Source organism: Marmota flaviventris, chromosome 7, assembly GCF_047511675.1.
Source record: "Marmota flaviventris isolate mMarFla1 chromosome 7, mMarFla1.hap1, whole genome shotgun sequence".
In the NCBI taxonomy this organism is placed as follows: domain Eukaryota; kingdom Metazoa; phylum Chordata; class Mammalia; order Rodentia; family Sciuridae; genus Marmota; species Marmota flaviventris.
The window spans coordinates 50923455-50944664 of record NC_092504.1 but is presented as its reverse complement, the minus strand read 5'-3'; the positions used below and the strand labels follow the sequence as shown (position 1 = coordinate 50944664).

General features: G+C 30.8%; 1 protein-coding gene across 4 annotated transcripts in view; it reads left to right on the top strand.

Moving 5' to 3' along the window:
* Positions 1–21210, top strand: part of Epha5 (EPH receptor A5) — a 332221-nt gene that overhangs the window by 158995 nt on the left and 152016 nt on the right. For all 4 annotated transcript variants that reach the window (XM_027947325.3, XM_027947323.3, XM_027947324.3 and 1 more), the window contains exons 4-5: positions 9317–9472; positions 13412–13747. In XM_027947325.3, coding sequence (XP_027803126.1) covers positions 9317–9472; positions 13412–13747 — 492 coding nt within the window. The remainder of the gene's footprint in view (positions 1–9316; positions 9473–13411; positions 13748–21210) is intronic.

Genomic DNA, 21210 nt, shown 5'->3' with positions numbered 1-21210 from the left:
ATTTTCAAATAAAAAGAGTAGCACTTCATAGGTATGGATTGAATATTTTAAAAATGTCTCGATTCATTTAAATCTCATTATATAACTTAGAGAAAACTCATTTAGAACAACTGCAAGTCCTATGTGTACTGTATACTTCTTTAATTGTACCTATATTCATGTCTACAAATATGCTACATTCTTTAAAGCAAGTAGAGTTTCTAACAATCAAGGAGCAAGTTTTTAAATTTGTTTTTAAGAAAAATTATAGTGTTATACTTTATTTATATTTATTTATGCTTTTTAATAACTTCCTTTTGGTGTTTTAATTAAACTCAAAATTTATAATAGTCTGCACACTAATTCTCTGCCTTGACTGAAGAATAAGTTTTCTTATTGTTCTAGTCATTGTTGGATTTTTTTGAAGGAGCAGACATAGTCACAAATGCATTTATAATACCTCCTATGGTGTTTTATTCTTCAAAACAATACATATTCTACCCATAATTTTTCATCTGCATTAAGGAAATATAATTTTGTTACATGAGCAGAACTGCTTTTGGGGGCAGTGGACTAATATGTATTGTCCAATAGTACAAGGAGAAATGTTTATAACAAAATGAACTTTCTAACTTAACTCTCCATGCCAAAACACTTGAGTTAGACTGTGTATATCTTCAATAGCAATTGTTATTCTGGAAGCTTTTCTCCCACATGAGAATTTATAAGAACATATTCACTTCATGATTCAAAACTGGACTTATTTCATGGTAACATGAATTAAACAAACCAGTTTTCATTACCTCATTCTAGAAATACTGGATAGTTCAAATCCAATACACAGTCAATTAAGCTTTTGTTTCAATTATGGGACAAATCATCTAGCTTAATATTTCCATTCTACCTATCATGGCAGCAAGCATTCATGTTAACATGAGAGTTACATCATGTCCCCTCAATTCTCTGTAAAATCCTCTATCATACACATATAAAAACCTATGTAATTTTATAAGCTACCTATATAATTGCTCAATTTTATATTTTTTCATGAATGTCGCATATATAGGACAGTGGACATAATGCATTAAATCATCCAATAATGAGGACAAAGAAAAAAACTCTGAAGGCAGAAAAAAATATTATGATTTTATATGAATATCTAGTTTTAATTCTTCCTCATAGTCAATATGAAACAGTAAAGAAACCTAGATGTCATCAAATTTAATCAATTTATGCACAAAAATTATCTTTGTCTATGATAAAAGAAAACTAAAAGTGGGATACTTGAGTGTCTTTTAATTTAGAAAAATAAATACATTTATTTACAATAAATATAATTATTTCATGGTTTCAAATGAGATAACATTCATTCACAGATTTCTTCTTTCATGCAATTTTCCATAGTAAATTCATTCTAAAATGGCTTTGCTCTAAGTTTTATGGCTTTGCTCTAAGGTTATTAAATTAGTATAAGCATCAATTGTGCTTGTGAAGGTATAAAAGAAGTATGAGTTTAGATGGCCAATTACCCATGACAATATGTTGAAAGAATTTGCAAGGCATAATGCTAAAGTTTAGGTGCTCTAAAATAATTATGTAACAGATAGTTTTCTCCATGTTTTGTGATGTGCCCATTTCCTTAAATTTTAAAAATTGCTTTCATGAATTGAAAGCATAATAAAAAGAAGGTAACAGAGCTTTATCATTTAAAATTAAAAGGTCATTCAATTTGAGTTAATTTGTATTTTCTCTTTTTTAAAGTGCAAATTTTCAGAGAATTGGATTGATAAGACACATTTGATAGCAGATGCTTCTTTACTTATGAAGAATTTAAATTGTGAAAAACTTCAAAAACAATTTGTTCAGAAGACCAATGATGTAATAAAATAGCTGCACATAGTATCTTTTGATATCGAGGTGGACTTTTCTTCAGATAGTCAACTTTTATTGAAATGTTTGAAATAGGATAAAATGTTGAGAATAGATAGCTAAACGTGGAATCAACCTAAATGCCTATCAACAGATGAATGGATGAAGAAATTATGGTATGAGATACACAATGGAATACTACTCATCCATAAATAAGAATAACTTTATGACCTTTGCCATTAAGTGGAAGGACCTAGAGACTATATCATGCTAAGTGAAATAAGACAATCCCAAAAAAACAAAGGTAGAATGTTTTTGCTGATATGTGGAAGGAAAACCACAATGAATGGGGAAGAGAACTTTAGTAGATTAGAAAAAGGGGAACAAAGGGAAGAAAGTTAGGATAGGAATAGGAAAGACATAAACTAAATCTAACATAATATTCCTGTGTACACATATGAAAATACCTAAGTAAATCCCACCATCATGTCCACCCACAAGAATGTCAACCCACAATAATGTCCATCCACCATCATGTCCTCATTAGAATAAGATATATCCTGTGCTTGTATAACTTTATCAAAGTGGAATCTACTGTCATGTACAACTAAGAAGAAAAATTTAAAAAAATAGAGAAAGAAAATTAAACAGGCTGAAATTTAAAAAAAGTTCCAATGCTTAATTCAAGCATAGTTTATACTAATTTTACTAATAGACTCCTTAGCATCTCCCAAATATTTATCTACTTAAAAATTTTCATAAAGTAGGAAATATATAATCAGGTATGAAAAGTGTTTTTCACATACATACTTTCAGACATACCCTACACATGCTAATATTAAAGTATAATATCTGAATTGGTTCTCTTTTATGTTTGGAAGACTAAAACTGGTAAACATCTTGAGTTCATATTGAAAGTGCAGTTATGAAAAAAATTCAATTAAACTAATAATTAAAAATAACAATTCAGTGGTGTCAGTTGTAATGCCACTATTTTCATCTTCTGTTTTATTTGTGTCTTTTGTCTCTCTTTCTTCCTCTAGCTAAGAGTATGTGAGTCTTGTTTATCTTTTTTTAAAATTTTTATTTATTTGTTTATTTATTTTAGTCATACATGACAGCAGAATGAATTTTCCAACTTTTCACTTTGTTGATCATTTGCATTTCATTTTACTCTCTGTTTTACTTATTTATGAAAATATCATTTCTTTCCTTCTACTAATTTTGGGTTTACTATGTTGTTGTTGTTTTCCTTTTCCTTGAGACTTGAGATATAGTGATCAGTTGTTTATTTGAAAACTTTCTGCTTTTTGTGGGGTCAGGGAAGACTGGGGATTGAACCCAGGGTGCTCTACCACTGAACCACATCCCCAGTCCTATTTTGTATTTTATTTAGAGACAGAGTCTCACTGAATTGCTTAGGGCCTTGCTAAGTTGCTGAGATACTGGGATTACAGGCATGTGCCACCATGCCCAGCTAAAACTTTCTGTTTTTTTTGACACAGATATTGATTGCTATAAACTTCACACTTATGACTTCTTTTGTTGTATTCTGTAGATTGGGGCATGTTTTGTCTTTACTTTCATTTCTTCTGCATACATCACTTTCAAAAGTCTATTAAGAAAGAAAACTTTCCTTAGTTTATATCCTTTGATAATTCACACAAAATAAAGCTATAGTAAAAGTCTTATTTGTAGTGATTTTTTTCTCAATAAAATGTAATTGGATAAATGCAATAATTTTTTGAAGGTTAATTATTTCCTAATTATTACAGACAGAAGTCTGTACATTTTTGTTTCCACATCCCTTGATTATATATGTGTGTGTGTGTGTATGTATGTGTGTTTACATATATACAATGTAATGTGAAATATACATTGTATACATTAAAATAGTCTGTGTGTTTTTATTCTAATAGTGTGGACTATAATATTTTAAATTAATGAATGAGTAATTATCTTTTATATTATTTATAATTTTTTTCAGTGCCTATACTCCTGGAGTGTTGGCTTTGAATCATAAAGTGAGTACACTTAGGTACCTCAAGGGTAATAACTCTTTAAGCTTAGAATATATTGGAGATATTAAAAATAATTTGTTTGAGAATAAGTAGTGTGAAAAATCAGTTTCGATTGTCAGTTTCAGAATTAGTACTAACTTTGAAGATCTTTAAAAAATTCTAATCCAATTATGCAGCACTTTTTCCCAATTGTAACAATTTTAATCCTGTATTCATTTAAATATTAATGGCTAGGTTTTTGTTTAGTTTAAGAACATTTATTTTAATAACTATGGATAGTCTCATTTTTGAATTGATAAATACAAAACATGGAGTTTGATGGTTTGTATAAAACTTCTAAAATACATATTATTTTCTATTTCCAGGACTTAATATTTAAATAAATCAGATTATCCAGATTGTATTAAGTTCTTACTCGTCATTTGGGCTTGAGAAGGACACAAAAATACTATTTACACCAATAGATATTGATGGATATTTAAGAAAATGTGCTACATGTGATAAAAATCAAATGAATGGTTTTGTTCTCCAGAAGTTTTATACAAGTTTGTGGGGGATAAGAATGCATACAAATAAAGGCATGGAAAATATTTGCTCTTGTCATAAGAGAGATGCAAAGTAAATTGTACAAAATTATGAGGCATGAAGAGGCAAAGAACATGCAATCATGGGAATTGATTGTCTCATAGATCATGAAAAAGATAGGTTTAAAATGAGCTTGGATGGATAGAACTAGTTATGAAAATATTTTCTGTCCTTCCTGCAAATTGATAAAAGAGTCTCTCATAAAACATCAACATAGAGTGAAGATGTTGTCTCCCATTTCTTGATCATCTTAAACAGACTCTGAATACTGTTTTCTAAATAATATCTAGGTAAGGTACAGACATCATTGTGTAAAACAACTGTGTTCCAGTATCTTCCTATATTTTTGAAAAAAAATTGAATTAGAATTTGGAGAAATTTTACTACTTATTTGTTAAACATTTTCTTCATTAAAATGTAAAAGGTGAGTTTTGCTTTTATTGATTATTATTTATCTTTCCCAATACTTTGTAGCTTCACAGGTGTGAAAAATAATTTTTATTTTCTCATCATAGTCCAAACACACCTGGCCACAGTACTGACAAGAAGTGTTCCCTCTAAAAATAAATAATTCCAAATGTCTACAGATTAAATCCAAATTCTTTATCATGGGCTTCAAGCCTTTTAAAAATAATTAGTTTATGTATATTTCTTGTTTTGGGCCTAGAATATTTTCCCCTAGTTGAGAGGCAGAGAAGTTCCTCAGGTGCAGGTTAGAGTGGATGGAGACAGTGAATGTGAATGGAGGTAACATTTGAAGGATTTTTAAATATTGCATGGAAAGTTGTGGATTATATTGGAATTTTGTCATGAAAATAACTGAAGCTTCCCAAAAGAAAGCATTTTCAAATGCTGATGAGGAGTGAATGTGGTAATTTCAGTCTTTAAACAGTAATTTCAGTGGAGAGCATCAATCTGTTATTTAGAATAATATATATATATATATATATATATATATATATATATATATATAATATATATTATGCATATATATAATATATATTCATTTATGTGTGTATGTATACACATATATATATATATTTATGTGTGTGTATGTATATATATGTACACATACACACATAAATGCACACACACACATAATTGTGAAAAATGATTTTAAGGATTTGTGTTTGAAAGTAGATCAAAACCATTGAATAGGTACTGGGAGATAGGAATCAAGTGATAATAATGGTTTATTATGTTTTCATTTCAGTGAAAATATTTGTAGACACTTGAGATGTTATGTCAGTATAGAGGGAATTCTAAGTCAAGATTTTCCTTGATATGAACTAAGGCAGAATTTCTGACCCACCACACTTGCTTGAAAAGATTTGTTAGACTGCAGGGAAGAATGGCACATTTATCTAGATTTCACTTACATTTATATTATTTCTTGTTTCCAAAGCTTCCATGCAGGGTTAAACAATAATGTTGTATATAATCTTGCATGAAGTTTTCAGTTTGAATAACACTTTTATTATAATAGGAAGAAAGGTAGAGTGGATGGGCACAACTGCATATAAGTTTGGATATTTGATGGTAGGAAAATTAGACATTTTCTTTCTTCTTTTCTAATGACTTCCATTTAGAGAAAATATAGTCATTAAGCTGTAATGAAGGAAAATAACTTTTAAAGAGTTTGAAGATAAGATGCTCAATATAATTACATTAATACTAGGAAATAAAGTAAACTAAGAAAATAGCAATAATGATTGTCTAACACAGTTGCTTATACCATTGGGTTTTGGAGTTATGAATCTAAAGGCAATGAAAAATTAGTTGCCAATATTTTTCTGATAATATTCAATCATGTAGTCTTCCTTTTTTACATATACTTAGCTTTCATTAGCTCCTTCAAATTAAATAATGCATTAAGCATTATTCATTGTGTTCCCTAAAACATTTTTTATATCTCATGTTCTCTAATCTGAGAAAATAGCACCAGCATTTTCCTGTACAGTTTAATCCAAACACTTTACAGTAATTATTATAATTTCTTATTAATTCTGCCATTAAATATGCTGTGAAATCTAATTGATTTTGTCTTGTTCCTTTAAAAAATAATAATCACCTACTCTTATCTATTGAGACTCCTCTGGTTTAAACAGTATTGTCTTTCGACCAATATAAAAACAAAAGTGTCGGTTGCCTCTGTTCTTGCTTTCTCCAATCTATTTTCTTGCAGCTCTGAAACGATCTCCTAAGTGCTACTTTGATCTTATTAATCCCCTACTTCAAAATATGCAGTTACTTTAAATATATGAAATTTTAGTTTGTCAAGCTTTTATAATGACTTATTTTCATTGTAAAACAAAGTCTATAATACATATGTTTCTTCCATGGGATTATATCCTGATATATCCATTGTAACTGAAAAATATCATAAATCAAAAATATATTTAAAACATCTAACCTGACAAACATCAGAGCATAACCTAATGCTCTTAAAATGTGCTCAGAACACTTACTTTAGCATACAGTTAGGCAAAGTTATCTAGTACAAAGCTTATTTTGTATATGGTTTTAAGGTGATGTGACTAATTGAACTGCCCACACTGTGAAGAATATCTATTACTTATTATTAGCCCAGAAAAAGATCAAAATTAAAATTCTGAAATACAGATTCTGCTGAATGCATATCTTTTTACACTGTTGTAAAGTTGAAAATTGTTAATTTGAACCATTGCAATCTTGATTTTGTGAACTGGTTGCCCACTTTGATGTATAAATTTGTGACTTCCACTTTGTTCCAACTGTCTCCTTTATCATTTTTACTATCTTCTGCTCTCTGTGTTCTCTATCTCATATGGTCCTTTGCTAACCTCAGACTTAAATGGATGATTTCTTAATCTCAAATTTCATTGGAGACTCTGTTTCCTAAGGGAAGTTTCTTTAATATTTCTGTTTAAATGGGGTAGTCTATATTCACTTCCACTGTTCTTTCTCTTTCCTAGGATAATCATATTTGTAATTATTAATGCAATACTTTTAAGACTCACAAAGATGAGGCTTTACCTATCTTGTTTACCATTGCAGTCTATTACCAAGCAAAGTTTCTGGCCCATCACACTTGCTTGAAAAGATTTGTTAGACTGCAGGGCATAATGGTACATTTATCTACATTTTACTTACATTTAAATTATTTCTTGTTTCCAAAGCTCCCATGCAGGGTTGAACAATAGTGTTGTATATGATCTTACATGAAGTTTTTAGTTTGAATGGCATTCATTATAAACCAAAGAATGTCTCATTAATGATAAATGAATTTCAAATATGCAGAATGTGCAGATTGACATTTCATACCTTTGAAAGCAAATAGAGTTTAGTGTGAGAATGGTTGTACTAAAAGGATAAAAGAATAAAAATTGGATAACTTTAGCTAAGTATTGCATTGGCTGCTATAGCAATCCTATTATAAGAAAAAATAATATTTTAAATCTTCTCTTAATCATTTTACTACAAGAATGTCCTTAATACTATCAAAAAGCTCTTCTTATCTTTCAAATAACTTCACATTTTCTCTGAATTTATAAGAGCATTAAGGCTTTACTATCACCATAATTAGATCTACTGGAAAAAGTACCTTCTTATTTTTGCCAATTCCTGATTATTCATGGAGATGGAAAAAAGCCTTAGCATGGATTACTAAAACCCCAGATCATTTATAGCACATGAAAATTAGCTCCAATTCATTATGTCTACCAGAATTTTCTATTGAAATACACGTTCACCTTTGAGTTTCAGCAAATGTGCCTTGATGCTTGAATTAATAAATACTCATAAGTATATGTAGTGAAATCTGAAAATGGAAAAAAAATGCAGTTTATTAGCTTTATGTAAAATAAGCGCTAAAATGTATTCTAACCATCAGTTTGGCAGTTTTTAATTGGCCCAGACTAACTAATAGGAACATTGAAGTTTGACTCTATTACCTTTTGAGAGGAAAGGAGGATATGAAAATGTTTGGAATTCACACAGTAAAAAGATTGGCTTCATGACCACCAGCTACTTACCTGTCTACCAACTGAGAAAAGTTAACAAAAGTATCAGCAAACATCTCCTTCCTATGATTCTAAACTGCTCAATAATACTCTTCACTGATTCAGTCATGCATTATTTCATGTCATTTTCTAAAACCGTGTTGCAGTCAAACACTGGAATAAGTACTGTAAATGCAAAACTGAATAAGACATAGCTTTTTATTATTTATAATCATTACAGTGTTTATGGAATATAAATATTACTGATCTCAGAATATATAAATGTTGAATTAGTAAGAAACTTAAAGAAAACGTTTAAAATGGAGAAAATCTAAAACAAATGCTTAAACTATGACTTCTGAAGTTAATATCATATGGATGATAGAAAAACTGATTTCTGCAGCATCTCCAATATAACAGAACTTGTGAAAATTTTAGCATCTGATGATTAATTTGTCTATTTAATATAAAATTTTTTAGTATATCCTCTACCATTCCTTTGTAGGATTATATAGTATAACTTGAAGCTCTCCAATGCAGTTTCAGTATATTAAGTAAAATTGTACTCAGCACTGCTTCAGTTTTAAATACATATAAGCATTTGTCTACATAAATATAATTTCTTATAAGCTCCTGTGGCATAAAATTATTGATATATGTACATACCATACATTTTTAATTTTAATACTTTAGATAAATATTTGATTATTTGAATGAATAGTCTGATATTTATGATCCAGAAGCTTATGAAAAATTCTTGAAATTCATGCCAAGATTGTATTACCTGTAATCTGTGTATACTATTCCAAATGATACATTATTCACAAAACAAACACTGCATCTCTTCCTGGGAAAAGCTTAGTCTCTTATTTCTTTTGACAGTGTGCAGACCTGGGTTCTTCAAAGCCTCACCTCACAGCCAGAGCTGCAGCAAATGTCCACCTCACAGTTACACCCATGAGGAAGCTTCAACCTCTTGTGTCTGTGAAAAGGATTATTTCAGGAGGGACTCTGATCCACCCACAATGGCATGCACAAGTAAGGAAACCCATGGATATTTGGTGATGCTAACTTTCACCAGTTGAAGAAACATCATGATGCAGCCTGTTATGTTCTATTAACATTTCCCCTGAAAACAGGCATAGTGTTAAATCTTCTCAACATATTTTTTTTTATCAAATTTCAATCTCTTTGAGTAAGCATCGAAAAACTTGAGTCTGTTTTTTTTTTTTAATCACTCACTTCCCCTAATTTCAAATTCAACATCGGAGGCACAACATACAGTTTTTCCTTTGATTTTGTTTGTTTTAATGTTCTCCATTGCTAAACCTGACTTCTGGTAAATCCACTGTCCTTTTTCACATTGAATCTTTTTTATCCTCTTCTTTCTAAACCAGTGTTTTGATTATATAAAAAATATAGTAAACCTTCATCTGTCCTAACGTGCCTCACTAAGCTGCAATGCCACAGAGAAGGTCACTTACAAAAGAAGACCAGAAACACAAAGAACCTGGAGCACCTGGGAAGGATAATAAGATTTGACTCATATACAACATGTTAGGGCTTTCCTGTAGATGTTGTATTTCTTGTTAGTGAGTGTTCTTAACTATTATTAATAACATATTTTCTGATCACATAATCAGTGGAGATAGATACGAAGCACTTTATTTCATATTTGTAGTGGATTCGTCCACATTTATCAATGCATTTGGGTGCTTTGGTTGGTCTAAGTTTTCCCAAGATTTTTGTGAATACAATACCTTTATGCATTTGTGTGCTTGGTGGTGATATATCCACAGTTTTTCCACAAGCAAAGTCTCTATACCAAATGAAACAAAAATAGAAAATAAAAATGAAGAAATGCTATTCCATCCCTCTTCACAATGTACAGGTTCCATAACCTGACTTGTTTACTTTGTTGTCTTAATAAGTTGGAGCTGCTCTCCAAAATGTTCTCAGACTTTTGAATTTTGAATATACATCTGCAAACATAAATAGTACAGATTTCTTCTTATCAAGCATCATAAATTAAGGTTTTTATCTGAATTTCATAATGTCTGAATTTTATAGTCATTCAGATATTTCAGAATTTCTTAAATCATTGGTATTAGTTTCCTGTTTCTAAACATCATTCTTTTTAATCCCAAGATTGATGATTTTATGTGTTAGATGATTACTAGTGATGAAGAATTTCTCTTCAACCGAATGAATGACATTATGATGTACACTTTTGGGTGGATATATTTTATTGGATGTGTCTGGGATTTGGTTGTCAAAGAGATTTAAAAAATTATTTAGATTAGTAAGAGCAAAAGTAAGTCCAAATAATAGGAAAATACTGACTCGTCAATAGAGTGGTCAATTAAGGAAAGAAAACCATGTTTAATCATCTTTTCAATTTCATTAATTTTCTAGTTAGTATTTTCTGTGGCCCAGCCTGGACCATCTCCTTTGTGGCATAAATGTGCGCCTCCCTTTCTGTATATTTGTTTTGTTTGGGAATCAGTGAGAGTCTGTGCTTTGGTGGCAAGGACTGCTTAGCACTCTTAGGACCAAAGCCCATGGGTAGTCTTTACATTTTCTCTATCTCCATTGTGATTTTCTAATATTGTGTTTCAAAAGAGCACGACTTTGCATGCACTTCTCAAAAAAGATTATTGTGAGTGTGTGTGTGTGTCTGTTTTTTGTTGCACTCAGAGTACCCTAGATAATACATGTGATCCCTTCATGGCTTGGTTGATGTTCAGACCAGGATCTTGAACTTCACTTTGCCTTTGGCTTTTGGAATTGAATTTATGATTATGACTCATTTTAATATTTTTTTGAAAAAAAAATATATATATAAAATCTGGAAATGAAAAATTTACTTTAATCTACAGAGCAAAATTTCAAAAATAAGAACTAAAATTCTGACAAATTGACTTAAACCAAGGGTTCTTCTCACAGCTTCACTTTAGGTTACACATCATATCTATATTGGGACACTGGAATTCTTAAGATTATGTAAGATAGAGCCTCTAATTTTTACCTCTACGTCACTTGATTTTTTTAACATCACTTGATTTTTTAATTTTTAACTTTGGAGGCATACGTGTCCCATCTAAGTTCTGAGTGTGGTGGTAGCAATCAAAAGCAAAAGAGTCAGACTAATATGTTTTTTATAGATTTAAAAAAACAATGGTTTTAATGTGAGTATATTTCATTTGGCAAGAAAAAAAATAAAAGTTTATAAACTAGATATATTTTGGCTACATTTTATCTCTTTCTTAGAAATTTAGCATGTAACATTTTTATTGCAAATTTTAAAAATTTCCATTTTTTTAAACTACTAAATAACCTAAATTTTGTAATAACCAATAATACTTACATTTCTATCTTAACTAATTGCTGCAATTTAAAAGTGAATTTTACATTGAAGTGTGTAATTTGAACATGTGGAAAAAGTCATAGGGTTCAACTATAAATACCATCATAGTGGGACTGTTTTTTCAAAAAATGAAATAAAGTCAAGTCTTTAGTTATGGTTTTCTCTAATTTAGATGATATTTTTTACAGCTAACTCCCTGAATACTAGGATGCTTTTTTAATCATTTTAAAATTTGCTCCTCAATAATCATGGCTTGAAATGTTAGGTAGAAATTATTGCTAATTTTTATATTTAGAACAAATAGCACATATAGTATAATTTCACTAAATCCTTGTAAGTAGCTTAATGCATGCTTTTGAACCATTTAAATATTACCATACTCCATTCTCTGAGGAAAAGAAGCATAAATTTGTTCTCAGAAACTGATATAAATATATTTGCTTTTTGAAGATATCTGATTATAAACTCTTATAACTGACTGATGTTTTAACTGTACCTAAAAATTGAGTTTTAGACATCATGAAATCAATTTCAATTGTCTTTAGTATGCCAATTATTGGATTCATAAATAATTAAAATAATATTCAAATAAGATATGTTACCCTTCACTTGAGAAATTCTATAAGTTATTCAATGTGTGAACTTTATTACTATATTTTAGTGAAATATTCTGTCTTGATGAGATAAGATGATTATGAATATAAGATGTTTTTAAAATTACAACCAATTTTTATTAACATAGATAAAGATAAAACATCTAAGAAGTAACTGCATGAAGTTAAAAAAGTTATATTAGTCCCAGTCTAAGACATTATGATTCTATGAATATATTTTAGTTAAATGTATTTTTTTTCTTATTGTGGTAGGTTGTAGATTGAACTTTTTTCTACTGATTCTTCAAAATCTGAATCCTTTTAACTTTTTCTATTGTAAGGCCTTTGAGGATAAGCCTTAAAATGAATTTTAGACTTTCAATTAAGTAAAATTCACAACTTACATGACTACAATATGAAAAGAATAGTAAGTAAAAAGAGATTTTACCACACATGGTGATGTTGTTCCACCACTCAAGAGGGTTTTTAATTTCATTGGTGATTATAAGAGAGATCTATAATGTTTCTTGAGTTACCTTTTTACTTACTTTATAACTTGTTGTCAAGAGTGACACTGAAAATTCTTATTTTAACCTTTGCTGATGACATGGTAGATTCTTCATGTTTACCTACCTCTTGGTATGAGTGAGGAAATAATCAGTTCAATCCCCACAGAGACCCATTTACCACATTTTAAATATAACATTTTACTTAATATTTTTGAGGATACATAGTTTTAATCCATAATTATTTGCATATATACTAAGCAAAACGTCTGCTTTTACTAAACTAGTGTTACAACAAAGCCAAGCTAAATCATTTCTCCAGGTCATAAACCCTACTGCACTGCCTTTCCTACAAAAAAGCAATAAGACTTTCAAAAATAATAACAAATTGTAACCCTCAAAAATGAATTTTAAACCTATTTTTTCCTTCAGGTAAGGGATTAGTGTAGTAAATGATGCCTCATTAATATCATCTTAAAATATGTTTTTCTCACTTTACTTTGCAAACCAGGACCCCCCTCAGCTCCTCGGAATGCCATCTCAAATGTTAATGAAACTAGTGTCTTTCTGGAATGGATTCCTCCTGCTGACACTGGTGGAAGGAAAGATGTGTCATATTATATTGCATGCAAGAAGTGCAACTCCCATGCAGGGGTTTGTGAGGAGTGTGGCGGTCATGTCAGGTACCTCCCCCAGCAAATCGGCCTGAAAAACACCTCTGTCATGATGGTGGATCTGCTCGCTCACACAAACTATACCTTTGAGATTGAGGCAGTGAATGGAGTATCCGACTTGAGCCCAGGAGCACGGCAGTATGTGTCTGTAAATGTAACCACAAATCAAGCAGGTAAGTGCCATGCCCAACCAAACTGTATATTTTAGGCCTCACTCTGTCCATTATCTTCACAGCTAAGGGCAAAGTTGACTGATAACTCTGAGAAAACTTCCCCATAAACTAGAAGGTCAGGATATAAAGTATAACACAGCTCAAAACACTTTTCTTGCTTTAAACTGAAAGTGAATGTTTTCTTAACAGACACATCTATAGTCCAAAAATAAATGTTTTAAATTGAATTTCTTTCACTAAAAATACATTTCTGGAGCAATTCATTTATAACAAAATATTGTATAATCTTATATACTGTATCATTGTAGCACAGATCTTCACTTTTGTTGTTTTGTTTCCATCGTGTGTGCGTGCGTGTGTGTGTGTGTGTGTGTGTGTGTGTATGTGAGTGTGTGTTTAATTCATTTATTTAACGTGATCAGGCAGGTTTTACTTGCTTGCTTATTTGCTTGTTTGGTATCACAGCTGCATTTTTTTGCATATTTTTTTCCATTATTTCCACTATTATTATTAAAAATGCATGGAATGAATTTTTCTTCACTAAATTCATTTATTAAAATTAAGATAACTACTAATAACTACTACAGCACTACTACACAATGACATGTAAACATATCTGTTTTCCATGTGGAGAACTTGGAATTATTTTGGAGTAGTTATTGGAGAGTATGAAATACCCTCATCTTTGAACTTTAATTTTCTCTTAAATATTCACTTTTAAACAAGTCAACATGGAAGTCTTTCTTCCCATAGCTGATATAATAATTCAACCCAGTGGGCAGCAACAAACTTCCCAAGACTAAAAGCTACTTAGAACTCGTTTTGTCTGACAACAGGTATCTGGCATTGAAGGCCACACAATTGTAACTTCCCCTGTTACCAGAATTCTGTCCCAGTGTACAGTAAGCTCCCTGTTACTACAACTCTTAGTGCCAGAGTAGGGTGAGTTATGATTTACCTCAGCTCTCCATCCCAGTGTACTGTAAGTTTGTCTCCTCATTCCTACCTCATGTGGGCTTTGGTCAATGAGCATGTCCTTGTCACCAGTACTCACAAAGAAATAGATTATGTTTGAATGAATCAAATGGGACTTAATTCATATAATAAGTTTGGAGATTGTGGAATACAGGGGTTAATGAGGGAATACTGCTGATTATCAAACCTTGACCAAAATAATTAATTTGAATTGTTGGATACATCAGTTAAATCAAGAGGGTATCTCTGAAGAATAAGAAAATGGGGCTTGGGAGGTAGATCGATGTTAGAGCACTTACTTTGTAGAAGTGAGGCCCTGTATTCAATCCCTAGTACTGGAAACAAAAAATCAAGAATAACAAAATGTGTGCGGTTAGGTCCCAAGTTGGTTATGATTGATAAAACTGAAATAAACATTCAAGAGGTACTGAAATGATTTGTTATCTGAGCAAAGCAGTGCATCACTCTGAATACCCTATATGCTTTTATCCACATTAAATGCATGTCCATAGCAATTTTTTCATTAGAAAACAATGCACACACAAACACACACACACATATATATGTATATATGAAATTTCCCTTATTTAATACATTATATATTTCTTCATTCACTCCGTAACCTGAGAGGAAAGTAAAAGAAATGCTAAAGAATTGGATAGGAATAAGAAAAAATATTTGTTCCCTTAGTATACATTCAGATGAAAGAAATGATAACACATGTAAACTGACAGAGTAGACATCACAAGAATTCAGTAAATGTGAATCAGAAAAATATTGGCTTTAATCCTCTGGCTTCAGGCTTCCTATGCAACATCTTTCAACCTGACTTGATTCTACTATGAATTTTCCATTGTCCTGTTGAAAGCATATTGAGCAATCACTAAGCCTTGTGTTCCTTTGGGAGAAAACTCTGGGAGGTAGCTTTCATAACCTATCTTGCATAATGTCTTTGAAAGATATTTCTTTGATGAACTAAATATAGGAATTGACTGTTTATTGTTTTAGCCGTGTGCTCAATAAATAAACATATGCTCTATATGTCTTTGACTAGCTGGCTTGTTCAGACTCCAAAGTGTATTACTTAGACCTTGGATACCTTATATACCAAGGAAGATTCATTTTCATTCATCTAGTCATGGCAGAAATACAGCGAAAAACAAACATTTGTAGTCAGAGCAGACACTGTGTTGACTTTTGGTTAATGCTTTTATCCACATTTTAATGGTGCACGCTGTAAAATCCTTGCAAACCTATTTAAAAGATCAAAATAAGATGTTTTTTCCCTCAGAATCAGCATTCCAGATCAAATAAAACTGAATTTCCACCAAAAAATTGTTAACTTTAAGTAAATCTTCAAAGTCTTAAATTTAATGCCATCATGGCTGAATTCTTATTAAATAATATCATTACAGAATGTGGGGTGTAGTTTTTAATGTTTGCATTTTTAAAGCATTAATTTGAGAAAGGTTGTCTGCAATATATGTGGTTTTTATATAAAACTTCTTTCAGGAAATTTTAACATTTCTTTCAAGTTCCTTTAAGATTGTTTTCTAAATATATATTTATTTCTTGAGTAATTTATTTCATATTTGTAATTGGCCTCAGCAGATGTTCTGAGCATTTGATAGATGTTCTGAGCATTTTGTGTGTATGACATCAAACCATGAATGAACTGTCTGAATTTTAAAAATTAAAGAAAAAAGTAGAATTTATTTTGTTCAAGATGTAAATTTTGCATTTATCTAGGATAGTCTTTGACCCTGGCTGATAGTTTTTGAAAAGCTAATGATTAAATGATTAAGTGATTAAGTATGGTTATTTATATCATATTTAAAATCTTTTCCCAAGCGTTGCATCAATATAGAATCTAGCATCTCATTCTTGAGAGAATATATATAATTTAAAATGATAATTCTTTTCCATGTAATTAACAGGCAAGTAAAAAATACAAAGTTTTAGGGAAAAACCAAATACTAGTATTAATTGGAATTTGTGGTTCTTATATAAAGCAGTTATAATTCTCAGGTTGAAAGGAAAGAATTCTCAATTTTTTGTGAGAATTTTCTTTCCACATAAAGGAAGGAAAAAAAATCAAACAAAAGAGAAAAATGTACATGTGACAAAAATGTTAAAAAAAATGCTAGCAGTGGGAAAGGGGAAATGCTAGGAAAATAGAATGTATAATAAATGCATAATAACTATAATAAACTCTAAACAATAATAAAATTATGACGGTGATATAATAGTGAATATGCACACGGTATTTTACTAGACTCAAACTCAGAAAAGGAATACAATTCATTGATTTCCTTACAAGTTCTGATAAATCTATGTTTTTATTATGTGATATATTCATTTAAAAATATGACTTACATATAACAATCTTTCTTTGCCAAAATTATGCTCATAAAATATTTACTTATTTTACAACACCTATTCTGTTATTTTATTCTTTTAAAGAATATAATATATGTATTATATATTATAATATACATGTATGAATATATTTGTGTGTGTATATATATACATATATATATATATATATATATATATATATATATATATATCAATAGACATGAAATTACTAAAAAAATTCTATTGAAAGCACTTACTTTGAAAATTTCATTATCTGTTATACTACTCACAAATAGTATGCATTTATCATATTCTTCTATGATGATTTTTAAAAAAATTGTTTTAACATAATTTTGAAGTAGGTATAGTTAAGCTCAGTTAAATTTCTTCCAAAGGAAAAATAATCTCATTCTTACCATAAAACTAAAATTACTAAAAATTAGTATGTAGAAGTGAACTACTAATTATGGACTGAAACTGACTACATTTAATTGTTTTGATTTAGTTTTAGACTTTTGGACTCTTTCCCCTAGAGGGCTATGTTGACATGACATAAGCAGCAAAAGTGACAAACTTGCTTTTAACTTTGGTGGAGATGTTCCAAAGGTTCATAGACCACTAGAAATGCCACTAAATATTTGGTTCTTATATTTTGATGAGTTTTATTTCTTGGTTCTTACTTAAGTGCCTGAAGCACATAGTCCCAGTTTATTCGGCACTTTCAGTTTAATGTCATTCTTTTAGTTGACCAGCATGGTGTTTCATAGGATGCTTAGATTATCAGGGTTTTGGAAAATTAAATTAGCTTTAAAGCTAGAAATTTCAGAGAATAGTAAAAGTCAAAAGTAAAAGTACATTGTTGTTTCCTATAAAATACAGCAATCATCTGGTGGTCTCTGTTTATTCAGATATTAATAAAAGAAAAAGTCATTGTCACTTGTTAGACAATTATTATAATACAGAGACCCAGGGTCTTTGTTGAGTCGTGTGAAGCCACATTGACTGTATTTCTAATAACTGCCTGGTTAAACCTATTTTTGTTTGCCATTTTCAATTTGTCTTTTATACAGACCAACAGAAACTTTAAATTTGCTAATATGTTCATTACTGTTACTCTTTTTTTCTTCTATGTTCTTTGTGCTGTATGGCACTAATCACAATATTCCCAAGGAATTGTATTTATTCTTTTAGTAAGAAGGAGATGCTCAAATGGCTTTAGTTTGGCTCTTACTTTGTTTTTTTCTTCATAATTTATTGAGACAAAGCAAATTTCTTTCAGTTACAGAGTAAGTCTTCCATACACGCATACCGAAAATTGGGAAAAAAACAATCAAATAATCAGCTGTAATATGGACTAAAACAAAATCCCATTCATCAAATAACCCTCACAATCTACTTAAGACAATGATTTTCAGTGGAATCCAAATTTTGGAATCCAAAATGATCAATGTTATAATGTCTGAAAGGTCTTTATATTTATCACCCTTTGTCCTATATAAGAAATCATCAGAAAATCATCACATATGCCTTTAAGGAAATCTGAATGTATCTTATTGAAATATGATGCTATTTCAGATCCTTCTTCAAGACTAACTATCTTTTTTTCTACTACCTTTTTCTTCATTTAAGAAGGTATGGAGTAGGTTAACTAACTCAAGTATGGAAGTTATTGAGAAGTCATTACTAACTAGATGACTAAATATAGATTCCTCTTTCCAAGACCTTGATGTTATTCATGGTGCAGATCATATTGCCCATTATTTTAGTCTGTACATACAAGATGAGTGTATTTTTTTTTACCATTCAAATACTACTGCCTATTATAACATTCATACTTACATTCTTTCCAGTGATAAAGTACTACTACTTCTATTGCTGCTTCTGAACCCTAAAGTAATCAAGGAGTTTTTTTCCCTGTAGATTCATATTCTGTGTTTTCCAATATATAGAACAGAAAGTATGGAGATTTAAAATGCCACATTACCCTTTTTATTGATATAACGAAGAAAGTTTCTTCTACTCACTTTCTAAAGTTGTAATCAGTAGGTGATTCATAGGTCTTGAACAGTAACTTCACTTTAACATCATTGTTTCATTGAATGCCTTCTTCTACACTAAAAGAAGGAAGTCCCAATAACTGAACTTTATATAATGTAGGCCATCTTTCATTCCAGATTTTGTTCAATTAATTGAAGGAACATGTAGCACCTGTGCTAGCTATCAGGAGTAGTACATAATTTCCAACATGCTTTTATGTAGGAATCATAAAATTTATTTCTAACCCTACTTCCCCCATGATTTTTCAGATTTAACCTAGAATCTTTTGAGTCTCATGTTAAAGAAACTTCCTCTCCCCCAGTATTGACTAGATAATTGTTTTTAAAGAGAATATAGGCTCCTGAGTTTATGTGGAATAAGAAGTTTGGGCAGAAAGAAAATTGCCATCTGCAATTAGTTAACTACCAGAGACAATGTATGAATTTGGTGTAAAAGAAATGAAGGGACATTTTCCTCTGTCAGATGTAGAATAGCTGGATCTGCAAGCAAGAGTGGCATAGTAAATTTTAGAAGTGGAGAATATGTTTAGAAGTGGAGAATATGTTTAGAAGTGGAGAATATGTTGAGTCACTTAAATTCTCTATTTATCCAAACATTCAAATGCTCAGGTTTTCACATTTCTTTGCCCACAATGGTCTCATTTTCTCAAAAAGCAAGATAACCTCTTTTATAATTCAAGAATTCTATGGGAAGACACTTGGATTTTGATGTATAGACATGTAACCCTCATCACTACAAGAGCTGTTGTCATGGCCTTATCTCTCATCATAGTCATTAATTTAGACAACCAGATGAGGGGTGATATTAGTGTCCATCTGGTCCCACACACAAAGAAAGCTGGGGCCAGATGGACACTGAACTCTGATGCAGGAGCAGGGACTCAGAGCTAGTGCAGCATGTTTATTATATAGGTTTTATCATCAAAAGTTTATTTGTGGGAAAGTTTCTACAAAGCAGGCTATCTGAAGGATGCAGAATTGGCAAAACATTAAGGTTATGCTGTTATGTTACGATTATCTATCTCCAGGAGTTGGTGCCTGAGCTCAAGTTCCAGACTGATATAGCTCTGCACATTTGCATGGAGCCTCCTTAGGCCAGGTGTCACCATAGCAACTGAGCCATCATGACCTGCATCTTTACACAGGAAGTTCCCAGTGAAAACACAGCCATAAGGCAGATCATGATTTAAATCATTGCTGTCCACAGTTGTAGGTCCATAAAATATCCTGGAGACTCCCTGGTCATCTTATATAACTTGAGCTAGGAACTTAAACTTTGAATTGTTTTTCATCTTTTATTTCTTGAAACTCTATATTGCATTTAGCATAGCCGGTCCTTCCCATATTTATTATATTTCTAATGTATTTATACTACTAAAAAAAGGTTGAATTTGATCATCAAAAATTCTGTCTTCAACAAGTACTTTACTGGAAGTGAGCACAAGTGCTGAAAAACATGGTCCTATGTATAGAAATTGTCAAATTGCCAACCTCGAATATTAAATAGATACTTGCTACACTGAAATACTGCCTGGGAAAGGTCCTGTGTCCTCCCTCCCTTAAAACACTATAATGTGCAATATTCCTCTTCTGGAAACAATTTGTTGTTTTGAATGTCCATTTTCTTAGTTGCAAACATATATCTTATTGAAATAGAAAACAGCAATAATAAAGGAAATGAACTTGTCTCTTAAAATCATTGAAAACACTATATTCAAACAATAAAATCTAAGTTTCCAGGAGCAATGACCCAAACAGCACCACATGGCCCAATGACACTAAACATTACCACTGTAGCTTTTGAGCAATTAATGGCAGGCACTTGCTTTAATTTTAATTGGTCTTGCCACTATTAGCATTTCTATTTATGGATCTCATACTTGAACTGCAGAAAAATCCTAAGTATGTTCACCAGAAAACTTTTCATGTTTTACCTCCATCTTCACTAACAGAAAGCAGAAATGAGACCATTATGAAGAACCTGGCTGTGTTTGATGTTTCCTAAAGCCATATGCCTTTATTTTAGCAGAAACAGAAACAGAAACATATTTCTTTTGAGATTTGATATCTGTT